Source organism: Canis lupus, chromosome 10 (assembly GCF_011100685.1).
Source record: "Canis lupus familiaris isolate Mischka breed German Shepherd chromosome 10, alternate assembly UU_Cfam_GSD_1.0, whole genome shotgun sequence".
In the NCBI taxonomy this organism is placed as follows: Eukaryota; Metazoa; Chordata; class Mammalia; order Carnivora; family Canidae; genus Canis; species Canis lupus.
This window is the reverse complement of record NC_049231.1, coordinates 31,898,870-31,914,745: the sequence shown is the minus strand read 5'-3', so window position 1 is coordinate 31,914,745 and position 15,876 is coordinate 31,898,870. Positions and strand designations below refer to the sequence as shown.

Sequence of the window (15,876 nt, the reverse complement as noted above, 5' to 3'; positions counted from 1 at the left end):
TCTCGTTATTAGAGCTCCATTAATATGTCCTAAGAGTGGATTACATTTTTTAAACTTTCTCTTACTTTGACATATAACACATATACAGAGAATTGCATAGTACAAAAACAACAGTCCAATGAGCTATCACAAAATAAACATCCACAAACTGTCATCTAAGTGGAGAACTAGAACTTTACTCATTCCTGCCTCCTCCTCTGTTCAACCCCCCACCCCCCATCCTCCACAAAGGCAACCTTTACTCTTTTATGGTAATAATTTTTTTGTTTTCCTTTAAAATTTTATCATCTAAATACGTATCCCATTTAATGCTATGGTGTAGTTTCCCTGTTTTTTGAGTTTTATATAAATGGAACCATTAAAATAGGGATTCTCTGGTATATGACTTATTTCACTCAATCAAATAAGTGTGTGAGATACCTGCCTGTTGTTATATATAGTTGTAGTTCATTCATTCTCATTGCTGAAAGTTTTCCACTTGTCTGAATACACTATAATTTATCTCATCTATTACTAATGGCTGAGTCTGGGTTTTGACAATTATAAACAAGCTGCCATAAATATTGGTGTGCACATGCATGCATTTAAGCTGGCTATACTTAACAGAACTGTATAACTTTTCAGTGGATATTATCAACCTACATTCCAAAGCAGTTGTACCAATTCACACTTACAGTAGTTGTGTGTGTAGGTTCCAATTCTTCCATGTCCTTGCCAACACTGAGCGTTATTAATCTTTTTAATTTTAGCTCTTCTGGTAGTTATATAGTGGCATCTCATTGTGGTTTTAATTTGCATTTCCCTAATGACTAATCAGGGTGAGCCCATTTTCATCTATTTATTGCATATTTATGGTTTAGTAGCTTTGGCAACTCCTCATCTGACTCATACTGAAACTACAGCCAAATGAAATACAGTTTCTGACAGATGATGCTGTTTAGTCATATCTTCTTTACTGACTTCAATTTTGGATTTTGGGTCCCCAAAGCATGTCTGGACATTCTTTTTTAAAAATTAATTAATTAATTAATTAATTAATTAATTAAAAAAGTAATCTCTACACTCATTACGGAGCTCAAACTCAAGACCCTGAGACCAAGAACTACATGCTTCACTATCTTAGCCAGCCAGGCACCTCTGAACATTCTTAATAGCTAATATTTATCAAGTGTCCACTGTGTTCCAGGCACTGAGCTATATGCTTGATATGCATCACGTCTCCTAAACCTCACAACCAGCTTACGAGGTTGCTACTAGGATTATCTGCATTGTACGTATGAAGAAACCTTGGGGGAAGTTATATATATATATATATATATATATATATATATATATATCTTACTTGCCATCTCATGACGAGGTGTGTAACCTATATTCAAATCAGTACCTTTAGCCACTATAACACACTGCCTCCCAAAGATGGAAACATTTGACTATATTTAAAAAAAACCTTTAAAAATGCTTAAAAACTGAATAATAAAATGGACACATAACTGTCAAAAGGAGAAAAAGAGTTGCACAGCATGACAAGGGTTTTATGTGCTTAATATGGAAAGAGTTCTTACAAATTCATTAAAGGACACAATAAAAAAACAGCCAAAGGTTTCTGTGGTCAGGTAAGTCTGGGAAATTCAGCGCATCTTTCATGTTCTCTTACCCCAACAGTGTATCTAAGCAAATTTAGGACTCCTAAGTTCCACACTAAAAACTTACTTTAACGCAGCATTTTCCAAGCCTCTTTGACCAACATAGGCTTTAGCATTTGAATAATTATAATTCTTTGGAACAGACTTTGAAGCATGTTAAACTCTATAATAACCACTGCTTCCTCTGGTTTCTGGACTGGTAAAACCTTCAACAAAGGAAATAAAATTAGTTTTCTCCTGGGTTTCTCAACTCAGACACTATTGATATTTTAAGCTGTAGAATTCTTTATTGTGGGATTGTCTTAGGCATCGTGGGCTGTTAAGTAGCATCCTTGGTCTCCACTCAGTAGATGCCAGATGCCAGTAGTACTTACCCAACCCCCAGTTGTGACAACCAAAATTGCCCCATGGGAGGCAGAATTCCCTCCCCCCACCATAAGAACTATTGGTCTAGTCTGACTGATTTCTAAAGAACCTGTTGGTGCTCCCCATGATTACCTCCTACCTAAATGCTCCCCAAACTGCATAGCATTTCCCTATATTTTGATTTCTGTGCCTTGTGACAGCCTCTATTCATTGTTAAGACAGCATCATTCCATCTCTTGTCTTTGGGTCCTTCTTGTTTGTTAGAACTCCTTCTATTTTCAGGCATGGAACTTCTTTCTACTCTTCTATCTTCTAGGTGGAATTAAGCTCTTTTCTTCAATCTTCGTACTCACCACACACTCTCCTATCAGAACCCCAACACATATTATACCTATTTATCTGCCTGTCTCTCCAGTTCCTTGACAGCAGAAAGTGGGTCCTATTTATCTCCTGATTCTCAGCACCAAGTAGGCACTAATCAATATATATGAACATTCTGTCTCCCTTTCTGATATTTCCCACACATTTCTTCCCCCTTCCCTTATATTCCCTTTCACTATTATTTATATTCCCCAAATGAATGAGAACATATAATGTTTGTCCTTCTCCGACTGACTTACTTCACTCAGCATAATACCCTCCAGTTCCATCCACGTTGAAGCAACAAACTAGGGGTGGTGGAAGGGGAGGAGGGCGGGGGGTGGGAGTGAATGGGTGACGGGCACTGGGGGTTATTCTGTATGCTAGTAAATTGAACACCAATAAAAAATAAATAAAAAAAATAAAAATAAAAATAAATAAAAATAAATAAAATAAAACAATAAAAAAATAAAAAAAATTGCTATATTAAAAAAAAAAAACAAAAAAAAAACAAAAAAAACCAAAATGAGTTCAAAGTTCGTCTATGCAGTATGTACCAGTACTTAGTTCCTTTTCAGGACTGAATAATATCCTACTGTTCAGATAGAATAAATTTTTTTAATACTTTCATTAGTTGACCAACACTTTGGTTATTTCTTTTTTGGCTATTGTCCATAAGGCAGCTATGAGCCTGCATGAACATGTTTTTGTGTGGAGTTATATTTTTATTTCTTGTGGGCACATACCTAATGGTGGAACTGCTGAGTTATATGATACTCCTATAGATAACAATTTGACTACCAAACTTTACTAAAGGGGCCACACTATTTTACATTTCCACCAGCTATGAAAGAGGGTTCCAATCCTCAGTTCTTCTTTTAAAAAATTTTTTTGTCTTTGTTTTCTCAGTTCATCTTTATTAATCAAAACTAATTATTTCCTCATTAATAAATGCTTCTATTAAAATAAAAAAAATATATATATATGAACAAAAGCAGCAAAATATAATTGAGGGTGGATCAGCAGGGATGCAGGTGGATTTCCAACAACACTGAGTCCATTGGCAACTTCTTCACTAGTTTCTTCCTAGGAATGTTCTCTTTGCTGGTCTCCAGGAAGACAATCTTTTTTCTTGAGAGAAGCAGAAGTACCATGGAAGTTACCAATTTTGTTTTTCTCCCTCTCAGACACGAATATGACATCATTGGCTCAGTTGGCATGCCCAGGCCATCCCTGATAGTTTTCTCATTCCAAACTGAAGGAGAAAAGCCCTTTTCCCTTGGTGTCAGCATTTCGGCGAACTGTAGTTTGTTCTAGCCAGTGGCTTTTATCCTTGGATACATGGCCTTCTTTCCATGCTCTGGGAGTCCCTTTTGGGCCTGAGTTTCTCAGAGCACCCCTTCCCCCAAGCATTGCATCAGTCTCTTTAAATATTTCCTGTCTGGGATACTTTGAAGCTTTAGACACCGAATTTAATTCTTGGGAACTCTTTTAACTTTCCCAGAGTTGTCCAACATGGTGGCAGTGGGTGGAAAGAAAGGGATGGGTTTGAGAAACATTAACAAAGGCAAGTGACAAGACTTGATGACCTATTGGACATGGAGGAGGAAGATGACTCCCAGATTTCTGTTTTGAGATGATGGAGGGATTGGCGGTTCCTGCTGTAGAGAACACCACAGGAGGGGGTGGGGGAGGAGAAAGACAAGAGGGAGTGCAGGTTGTCTGGGATAAGTTTTCATGGGAGACAAGGGGAGCATGTAGAGGAGGGAGCTGGGTATAAGAGCTGAGGGTCTGGATGGGAAATGCAACCCGGGGGACTGTTGGCATGCAGGTGGCTGTAGAAGCCAAGAGAGCAGATGAGTGCTCAGATTGCATGTGCTGTTGGCACAGACACATTGAAGATGCTGCAGCAAGAAACCAACATGGAGGAGACTGTGAAGCAGTGGTGGAGACAGAGGAGAGCCAGGAGAGAAGCATGAGTCAAGGGCCACTGGAAAAGGAGTTTTGGGACAGAAAGGACAGCAAGGGGATCCCTGGGTGGCGCAGTGGTTTAGCGCCTGCCTTTGGCCCAGGGCGCGATCCTGGAGACCCGGGATCGAATCCCACGTCAGGCTCCCGGTGCATGGAGCCTGCTTCTCCCTCTGCCTGTGTCTCTGCCTCTCTCTCTCTCTCTCTGTGACTATCATAAATAAATAAAAAAAAAATTAAAAAAAAAAAAAAAAAAAGAAAGGACAGCAAGCAGCTTTAAGAGATACAGGGAGGTCAGCTCCTGTAGGGTCCGAAAGGTGTCTGCTGATTCAGCAGCATAGGGTCGCTGAGGACTAATGCAAGGGCAGTCCCAGAAGAGTGGAAGGGCCTCAGCTCAGTGGCAGAGGTGCAGGAGGCATTAGGAGGAAGGCACAGAGCAGGGCACAGACACAAGGGCACATCTAAAGAGGGAATCACTCATTCATCCACTTGCCCAACAAACCAATAGGCTACTCGGCACCAGGCATATGGCAGTGGACCAATAGGCAAGACCCCTGCCCTCATGGTGTGTACTTTCAGGAAGATGTACTATTTTAGAGGGAGGATTTATTTTAAAGACGGTTGTTAGAATCATCACCATTCGACAGAGAAGGCCAAGAGAGGTCAGATGGCAACTTGTACAAATTCACACAAATATCGGAGCTATGGGTCATGCCCTGACCTGTTCGGCTCTTTCCACTCTTTGCTGCCTGAAGGGCATGCAGTTTATGTGGGAACAGATGACACAGAAGGCATCACAGGGTGGGGAAGAACAAAGGTGCCAGATGCAGGATTATTTATGTTTGGGCTGTGCCTGCTCAGATCAAGGTTTTTATCTCTTTGAGTCAGAGGCTTCAGAGGTGGGCCTGTGGGGGCCCTCACACTTCCCCATATTCCCACTCCTTTTATTTAGGAGTAAGTCTCCCTTTCCTGTGGGCACCCTGATCCAGTGGGTTGGACTGGGGCTGCATACATCTCCACATCTCTACACGTGCATCTTAGTAGCACAGGAACCCAAGAAAGGTTAATCAGTGTTCCTCTATGGGATTTATAGAGAGCCTGGAAAGGCACCATCTTTTTTCCTCCAGGAAGTGAGTTTGGGGACCAGAATAAAGGCCACCCACAGCCATCTTAACTACCTGAAGAAAACACCAGGCAGAGAGGAACAGAGTCAAGAAATACAGGAGACCAAGCTCTCCTGGCCTTGCTTGGGCTCCTAGATCCAGCTCTGCCCAGACCTGTCAAGAACTCTCCCAGACTTCCTGATGCCTTGAACCAATGGATTATCTTTTGTCTCCTGATTTGAGTTTCTACAAGTGCAACTGAAAGGATCTGACCAATTCTGACAAATATATCACCTGTGACTGGGTGAAATATGTGATTTACTCTTGCAGAAGCTAACTGACTCCATGAGCTTCCTCCATGGAGCCATGTATATTCACCTCCTTCTAGGTTCTGGCCCTGTGGGTGGTGGGGAGATGAGTAAGACATAAGCTTAGAGAGCAGCTGTGGAAATGATGATGGGAACAAAAGAATCACCATCTATAAAATGCTTTACATTCGTTTCTCCAAATACACAATTACAGGAAACAATTAGCTAGCAATTCCAGGTAGGGTTCAGACGGTACAGACGGGGCTGGATAGAAGCTCCATGCCACAGGAGCTCAGAAGAAGGTGGGGTGGGGAAGACAGGGTGCGTCCTGCATCCTGGGCTCCTCTCACACTGTTCTGGGTGGCTGAGTCAAGGAGAGGCTGGCAGAGGACAGAGGGAGAGGGGAACAAGTAGACTGGGGAGGTCGCATGAGTGTGAACGCAAGTGTAAGAGCAGCTTCTCATACCTTTCCCATTCCGGCATGGGCGTGTCCCAGCTTGACCACCACAGGGAAGTGTGGCACTGTGAGCTGTAAGAGATAAGAGGAAATCACTCATTAGCATCCTAGAGCATTGCCACCAAGACTTTGGGCACCATCTGTTCTGTAGAAAGATCCAGTCATCTGATATTACTCGGAATCCCCACAAGAACGCTTTGACAGATGGTCATCCTGCTGCAGCTTGAACACCCGAAATGCCAGTGAAATTGGCTTCCAAAAGGAGTTTTGAGCTCTTAAAACCCAGCCTGGCTGGGGAACCCACCAATCTGGAGAGATGGCAGTGGGGAGCAAACCGACTGGTATCAGATCCTGGCTTTATCACTTGGGCAACCTCAGACAAGCTCTACATGGATCTGTGGCTCAGTTTCCTCATCTGTAACATAGGGATGATGAGTATCCATCCATATGGTTGCTATGACAATCAAACACATTATCACACATGAAACCTTTATGTTTTAAGTACCCAATGAACAGCACCTTTGTTACTCCCATCACATTTCTGCTTTATATTATCCCTCAAAAAACCTTCACGTATCTGGAAATGCATGCCCCTCCCCCGCCCCTGCCAAGCCTTCTCCAGGCTGCCCTATGAAGTTTCTTAATAATAGTTGTCATGCCCACCATGGGCACGTGCATTTATTGGCCACACTGTGTTGGGCACTGTTCTGAGCAAATGCCCTGTATCATCTCCCTTGGAGAGTCATGCTACTTGTCTGGTTGGTTTCCTGTAGCATCCTCATCTCCAAGAACACTGCCTGACCCAGGGAAGGTGCTTGATAGTGGAATCTGTGTTTCATTCAACCAGTCTTTTCAGCGAGACCTATGAGACATGCATGCTTCTTCTTATGATAGAGGAGGAGAGGGGGCTCAAAAGATTAGGTGCTTATGCATGCCCATGGTCACTCAGCTAGGAAGTGAGAGCACCAGGTTCAAACCTAGCTATACATTTCCTCCTTCATTCTGTTCATATGTTGTTTGAGATGTGTTTACTTGGTGTCTGCAAGTCTGTCTGGAGGTGCTCGAGGGCAAAGGTTATCCCTTCTAGTTATTTAGTAATAACTTCTTGGATCAGCCCAGCCAGGGGTAATCATGTCCTACTCTCTGTGCTGTCTATCCTGGGGCTTGTCACTTGGTTCTGGCAGTGCTGTCTGTCCTGACCCTCTGTCTGCCTTGAGAGGAGGAACCCGGATCTTCTCTCTTGGTGCCCAGAGTATAGTCTGACATGGAGGCGCTGCTGTAGGTGCTTCGGAAAGGGGCTGCTGTGGGTCATGGATCCATTGGATCTCATCTCATGTTACCCACACAGTGGCTCCAGGAGGCAACCAGGGAAGATTTTTAGTCATCATTTCATAAACAGAACACTGAGACACAAGGCAGGTGCTGAGAAGGGGTGGATTGGGACTCAAACTTGGGCCTGTCAGACTTGAAGCCTGACATGAACGGTTTCTCCTAAGATCTAGCCTATCAGGGCTTCCTACAGTAGATATTGAATTAAAAAAAAAATCCCTTATTCAGGCTAAGTTGTTTTTTGTTTTGTTTTGTTTTTTTGTTTTTTTAAGATTTATTCATTTATTTGAGAGAGATGCAGGGGGAGAGCACGAGCACACAAGTGTGGGGGAGGGACAGGTGAAGGGGTAGGGGGAGAGAATCCTCAAGTAGATGCCCCGCTGAGTGCAGAACCCAATGTGGGGCTCGATCCCATGAACCATGAGATCAAGACCTGAGCCGAAACCAAGAGTCAGATGCTCAACTGACTGAGCCACCTAGGCTCCCCCAGGCTAAAATTGATCATATCTCAATGCTTAGAGAGAACAAACACATGTTTTTTTTTTTTTTTTAAAAAGGGCAATATTTTATTTTGATTTCAAAAGCAAATATGTACTCATTATATAAAAAGTTTGGAAAATATAATAAAGCACTATGTTGTTATTATACAGAAGACAATAATGATCGCCCCCAGACTTTTAACAGTTTTGGTGTATTATCTGCTGGTAATCCACATTTTTTTCATTTGTTCTATATTGGAAGTATAATGAATATCCATTTTTGCTTCCTGCTCTTTCCATTTACTGTTCTGGGGTAAGCATCTGGTGGTGATTACTTGTCAGTTTAATAGTTATTACAAAATATTTCACATATGAAAAAAGACCTAAAGAGCGATATTGTAGATATTACCTCACTTAAGAAATAAACCACTGCCCACATAGATGAAGTCCCTGATATACTTTCTTATCACCCTCCTTTCCCTTCCACCTAGAGGCAATCATCATTATATGAATTCTGTGTTTATTATTGCCTTGCATCTATTCATATTTTAACTATTACATATGGTTCTCAAACAATATACACTCCACATTTTTAAATTTTATGTAAGTGATATCAAAAGAATCAAAAGATTCTTGACAATCTTTTTTTTTTTTAGCACATATGTCTGTAAGATTCACGTGTGCTCATCTATTTAGCTTGGATTCATTTTTACTGCTGCATAGTATTCTATTATATGAACACATTACCATTTGCCCACTTTCCTGATGAACATTTAGGCAATTTCTATTTCTCCAATGATAGACAGTATTAGTTCAGACATTCTCAAACTCCATCCTCCCTGCACTTGAAGGGGAGTTTCCCCAGGGCACATGCACAGGTGTGGAATTGCTGGGGCTGGGCAATGCTTTTCTCAGTTTTGCCAGATATTGCCAAATTAACTCTCCAAAGTGGTTGCACTGACTTACACTCTCATAGGCACTGAAAGAGCTCCCAACACCTGAGGTTGAAAGACATATTTCACCAACCCAAGTGATGTAAAGTGGAATGAATGGGTATATTTTCACCAAGTGGCCTTTGTTCCCAAACAGGGTCATCACACCTGGCCATCCACTCACAGATCCTGGACATCTCGAGCAGTTTGAGAACTGCCTGGGTCACTACTGGGGCTTGAGATGAGGTCTCCATTTCATTTTAAGGTGGAGTGTGAGGTGAGGGGAAATCAGTGTGCTCTGTCTTCCCCTCCACCTCTCCCGGCCTCATTATCTCTCCACACACTGATGGATATTGGAAAGAACGTGGATGTTGGAGTTAAACTTATTCTCTAGTCTGGGGCTAGATCTTTAGCCTCTCCAAAACTTAGTTTTCTGATCTGCAAAGTGGGAATGGTCATGCCTAACTCATTTGATAGTTGGGGGAAGAAGAAATGAAATAAGGACTGTCAAACTGCTTAGCACCAAGGGGAGATTCAAACTAAAAGTGTAGAGCAGGACTGAGGGAAGGAAGAAGTTAACACTGGTTTTGTGGGAATGAGGACAGAGGTGAAGGAAACCTGGATGATAGAGGAAGGAACAGAGGCTGTTGCTTGGCAGTCTGTGATAGTATGGCAGAGGGTGACATGAAGGCCACGAAGGGAAATCTGAAAGAACTTAGCAATTATCTTGCCTCACCCCCATGTTGCCATGTGGTGGTAGGTAGAATTTCTAGGAATGCTCCCCGAGGTATCCCATTTTAATCTCTGGAGGCTACAAATGTGATGAGATTGTCAAATAAAGTCACACAAGGATTGTTTTATGTTATATGTCACATGTGACTCTAAAATATGGAGATATCTGGGAGAACCTAATCAAATCACATGAGCCTTTAAGAGTAGAGAACCATCTCAGGCTGGTGGCAGAAGAAGGAGGCAGAGAGAGTCAAAGCAGGAGAGAGACTTAGCACACTGTTCCTGCTTTGAGATGGGGTGGTTACTTGAAAAGGAATGTGGGTAGCCTCCCAGAGCCGAAGGTGGCCCCTGGCTGATAGCTGGCAAGGAAGTGGGGACCTGAGGTGTATCATACTGCAAAGAACTGAATTCTGTCCTAACAGGAATGAGCTTGGAAGGGAACCCTGAGCTCTTGAGGAAAATGCAGTGTGTTGGCACTCTGATCTTGGCTTTATGAGACTCTAAGTAAAGCACCTTGACATGCCAGCTTGGACTTCCAATCTACAGATCCGTGAGATAGTAAAAAGACGTTCTTTTTGACAGCTTAGTTTGGTAGAGCAGCAATAGGAAACTAATACGTATGTGTGTCCTCCTAGAAACTGAAGCCCAAAGAGTAAGAAGTGATTGTTTTCATGCCACACAACAGCAGAATGAGAAGTCAAGGTCATGAGTTTTGGGGTGTCTAGGTGGCTCAGTCAGTTAAGCATCTGAATCTCTATTTCAGCTCAGGTCATGATCTTGGTCATGGGATCCAGCCCACATTGGGATTTGAACTCAGCAGGGAGTCTGCTTGAGATTCTCTTTCCCTCTTCCTCTGCCCTCCCCTCCACTACTCATGCTCTCTCCCTCTTTCACTCAAATAAATAAGTAAATAAAATCTTAAAAAAAAAAAAAAAAAGAAGTCAAGATCATGAGTTTTGACTCTCAATTAAGCACTTTCTCTATCAAGGCACACTTCCCTGGGGACCACATGCATACCTAGGGTACAATAAATTCTTTCTAATCATAACGATCCATAAAATAATATCAAATCAAATCAATTAACTGAGTGAGAAGTATGTGGCTGACACCGTGTTTTATGCTGTGTAGGACACAGGAGACTGAGACAAGATTTCTTGTTTTAGAGAGGTGGGTTGTACAGTCAAAGAGCAGAATAAGGTGGCATGGTGGCCAAATCTGGGTGGGGCATGGAATCCTGAGCAAGTCTCCATAAGAAAGGAAGGCTTTGACAAGGATTCTTAAGGACAAGTATGGGTCGATGGAAGGCTCAGCATACCTGAAGGGGTGAATGGTGCAGAATACTTTGGTCTTCCCATGGCAGGTGTCTTAATTTTCATGAGCTCCAAAGACCCACCAGAAGGGAGGAATTATTTTATGATACTTAAAATGAGTTTATCTGTAATAAAGTTACTTTGGACATGATTGAATAGAATTATATATTTGAACTAAGTGCCCTTTTCCACCATTTTAACTAAACTTGAAGGAATATACTCATTGTCAGAAATAATGGGATGAGAAATTATGTCTAGATTTACAAGACACAGAAAGTCAATGTAGAAAAATTTGAAAATTTGTAGGAAGATAATTTCAAAGAAAGTATTTTGAAACATTATTTAAAGCAAATGCATTTTCTTGGTAGGGGAAAATTTTCATTGCCATTTTTTACTTTAGTTGGGAACAGCATTCTTTTTTTTTTTCTTCTGAAGTAGACTTCACACCCAGCGTGGAGCCCAACATTGGACCTGAACTCACAATCCTGAGATCAAGACCTGAGCCAACACCAAAAGTTGGATGCCTAAGCAACTGAGTTACCCAGGCACCTCGAGAACAGCATTCTTCTTAGAACTGGTTGGCAAAGCTCTAGGCTAGTGTTGCAGAGAAGAAAGAGGCAATGTGGGGCCAGGTTGTTGGGGGGCTTTCAAGGCTGAAGACAAGAGTCTATCTAGGTCACTTGGACTGGCGGGGGGTCGGGAAAAATAATTCAGTTCTAGAACAGGAGAGTGACCTGCTCACTGTGCACAGGATGAATTGTATCTGTAGTTACCAACAGGTCACAGACCATCTTGGAATTGATTACATCCAACACCAAGTGCCCCTGGTTGAGGCTGGGCTGGGCTGGGGATGGTGGAGAAAGTGGGGGCACTCCCAAGAGTTTTTCTTTTCTATTTTTAAAGTGACGCTTTAAATTTAAAAATGTCCAATTTAAAAATGGGACATTTTGCAATAATCTTAGAGATAGAATTTTACACCTGTCTTCAATTTAATATTATACCCTAAGCTTTTTCCTTTTATCTTGCCACAATCTTTTTTATTTTTTTTATATCCCACCCCCACTTCCCAGCTGAGGTAACTGATCTCACCTGCCTGGTATGTCTAATGGGTACTCCTGCCTATCGCTTTTCATGCTCAATCTTTGCAAACACATATACACATATATGGTCAAGGTTGACATTTGCTTTTTTCTAAAATGTCTCCTCTCACTGAATATCATGCCATGCACACTTCCTCTCCCATGTCAGAAGGTACATCTCTAACCCAATGGTTTTAAAGCTTCGCAGTGTTCCACAGGACACAGGTGCCACAATTCTTCATATGTTTTCCTATTAACTGACATTTGTGTAACATTCTCCCTCTCTCTCATCTACTACTGAGACCTACTTACTACTTACTACTAAGCAAGACCACAAAATATCTTTGTACAGATGTCCTTACAAACAAGTGTCTTAATTCCTAGAGGCCAGGCCAAGAACTTTTTAAGGGGAGAAATGGTAGAATTTGGAGGCATTCTGGCAGGTTTTTTAAGTGGTTTCTAAGAGCTCAGGGAATGAGAGTGGGTGCCATGGTATTGTAACTGTGGGTGAGACCTCCCACCATGTGATCTTCCAGGCTAATGACAACTGCACTTATGGAGTGTTTTGTCACAGCCAGGAATGCTACTAGGTATTTCACATAGGGTAGCATCTTCCCTGCCCCATGAGACAGATAGGAGATCAGAGGCAAGCCATTTGTCCAAGGTCAGACAGGTGAGGAATGGTGGAGTTTTTCTCCCCTTTCCAGCTCCTTCTCTTCCTGAGCTGTTCAAATAGGTTCCAGAGGCCATTCCCTTTCCAATCATTTGCAACATGCCAGACCCTCCTCTAACACAGGTCACAGAGGACAAAAAACATCTTGTCGGCTATTTTCTCTCTTCTCTTCCCAACAATAGCTTTATTTAGTCCCCTTGGGGATAGGAGGCCCCACCAGCCTCTGGCAGGCTCCTTGTCCCTGCTCACATGCCCTGGCTGCTCCAGAGTTCAGCACTGCCCAATGGCGTGAGAGGCCTGACATCCTGTTAGAAGGGGCAGATCAATTTTTGAAACCAGAGATCCCCACCCTGATAAGAGCCCTATTCAAAAGAGTCTCCCAAGAAGCCAAAATAAGTGGGGGTGGCCCAGTGCTCATGCTGGCTGTTCTCTGGAGGGGTTGGAGTCAGAACAGTAGGAGCCCAGATCAGCACTGTAGCGACCTCCTCTTCAAGCCATGGAGTCGGAAGGCTGGGGTCTGAGTGGTCTGGTGCAACTTTCCCCAGAAGGAGGCAATTCCTTCTGCATTCATGAGTCTCTAGAGATTTAAACGCCTTCAGTGTCTGGTCCTGGCTAAGTATGGAGAAAACAAGGCCAGGAAGAGTCTGGAGGAGGAAAGCAAGGACTAAAGAAGTCTGGAAAGATTCCAATGAGGAGCTGGGCCTTCATTCCAAGCCTGTGAGCCTCCGCCTGATGTAGCTCATGCTTACTTCTTCAGTTTTGTCTTGTGTGTCTCCCTCCTACACTCCAACCTCTGCCTCCCAGTTATGCACCAACCCACAGGACTTTCAGCTCTTTACTAAATGGGCCACTTTATTTCCAGCCACAGGGCCTTGTATATGCTGATCTCTTTCTCTGAAAGACTCTGCCTAATGTTCAATAAAATAATATTAATTCAAACCAATTCAGTGGCCACTAGATGAGTTAGAACCATGTGGCTGGCACTGTGTTTTGTGTTGTGCAGGACACACATAAGATTGAGAAAGGCCAATCCCTTCCCACACTTGGGGTAGCAATTGAGATGCTCTGTCCCCAGAGAGTGTTCCCCTGGTCACTGGTCTAAAGCAGGTGCTTATATTATTGAACACTACATCTAAAACTAATGATGTAGTACTATATGCTGGCTAACTGAATTTAAATAAATAAAAAAAAAGATGTGAAAATAATAAAGTAGGTGCTTCCTGTTGTCTTCTCTATGGCACTCTGAACTTTCCCTTCATACTGGGAGGCACCAACTGTAATTATATGTCCATTTCCTTTGTGTCCAGCTCTCCACTCCCCTATAGGTGCTCTGATAAAACACTGTGATTAGCTTGTTTATTTATTTACTCATTATTAGTTTCAGAGGTAGAATTTTGTGATTCATCAGTTGCATAGAACACCCAGTGCTCATCCCATCACGTGCCCTCCTTCATGCCCGTGACCCTGTGAACCCCTCCCCCCTTCCCCTCCAGCAGCCCTCAGTTTGTTTCCTAGAGGTCAGCATCTCTTACGGTTTGTTTACCACTGTATCTCCAGGGTCCACACAAGGACTGGATCTAGTAGATGCTGTGTATGTAGTATATTGTTGGGTGGGTATTAGACAAAGCCTCCCATGTGGGGAGACATGGTATGCACAAAGAGGCAGAGTCAGAAAGAATTTGGGGAGAAACTGTTGATAAAGTTAGTTTCAGCAGGCACTTGTTGGGGAAGTGGAGTGAATTAGGATGGAAATCTGGGGAGCAGTAAGCTTGGGGGATGCATTTTGTGGGCACTAGGCAGCTATTGAGGGTTTGTGTGCAGAAGGTAGACATATACAAATTAGGTTTAGGAAGACTCTTATGGAGGTCATAGTAAAAACAGCTCCATTTTTGGAGCACTTACAATGTAGCTGGCATGGTGCTAAGCACTTTATGTATATCACCTCATTTAAATCTCTTGACACTTCTATGAGATAACTCTATTTTTACCCCCATTTTACAAACAAGGAAATGAAGGCCAATAGAAGTGAAATTTCTTGCCTAGGATCATTCAGTAAGAAAGTGGGGAAGCTAGGATTTGGCCAGAGCTCACTGCCCTGCTTCCACATGGTGCTACTTTTGGAGAGTCATTCTATGCACCATCAAATGCTTCCCATGTGCCCAGAAATGGTGTCCACTCATTTGATTTGACTGGATAGGTAGGTGGAGGTCAGCAGACTCATTAAGACAAGGCCGGTCAGTGTGTGGCAGGAATAGCATGAGCTTTGGAGCCAGAAGGACCCCCAGAGTTCACATCTAGCTCCAACACCTCTGGTTATGAGATGAGCCCTTGGGCTAGCCACTGACCACTCTGTGACTCAATTTCCTCAATTGCCAAACAGGAAGATCATTGAAGAATTAACATTATAACAGATGTCAGTCATTAAATGCTCACTGCCAGTGAAGAGGCTTACACTAAGTCAGGGAATGTCTGAGCTGGCATGGAGTAGGGTGATGGTCCACACTGGTTCCTATTCCCTTCACATCTGGGATCCTGGGGGGACTTGGGTTGGGAGGATGTTAAAGGCTGATAGATAGGACTCATTCAGTCCTCAGATGCAGGAAGGGAAGAAAAGAGGGGAAGGAAGCCTAATGCCCAGGTTGTGAGCAGGGAACATGATGAAGCCTTTGACAGAAACGGGGCAGCCCAGAAACAGGGCTTGTTTGGGGCATTCAAAAAAGATTCATTCAGAAGAGAGAACAGAAATATCCCAACAGCTGCCTGATAAACCTTAACCTCCGTATGTAGTATCTGACCGAATCTCCTTGGAATGTAAGCACTGCACACAAAGACACTCCTGTCTGGAGGGGGAAGAATGGATAAGATGACCTTTGATAGTCCTTTCCAATTCTATCCTGTTCTGACAAACTCATAAATTACCACCTAGATGAATGAGACAAGTTGAGACTACAGCTTACAGGGCTGTGTGAACTGGTCCTTGCCTTCTTCCCCACCCCCATCTCACCCACATTCCCCCCTCAGCCTCTCTGTCCCAGCCTTACTGGATTTCTTTCTGGCCCTGATACTAGCTTTATTCTCTTCAGCCACAGGGCCTTTGCATATGCTGTTATCATTGACAGGAACACTGTCCCTGC

General features: G+C 42.9%; 1 protein-coding gene across 3 annotated transcripts in view; it reads right to left on the bottom strand.

The window, feature by feature from the left end:
• The window catches only part of SYN3 (synapsin III), a 453,900-nt gene that overhangs the window by 70,976 nt on the left and 367,048 nt on the right, over positions 1-15,876 (bottom strand). For all 3 annotated transcript variants that reach the window (XM_038550747.1, XM_038550748.1, XM_038550749.1), the window contains one exon: positions 6,218-6,280. In XM_038550747.1, the coding sequence (XP_038406675.1) occupies positions 6,218-6,280 (63 nt within the window). The remainder of the gene's footprint in view (positions 1-6,217; positions 6,281-15,876) is intronic.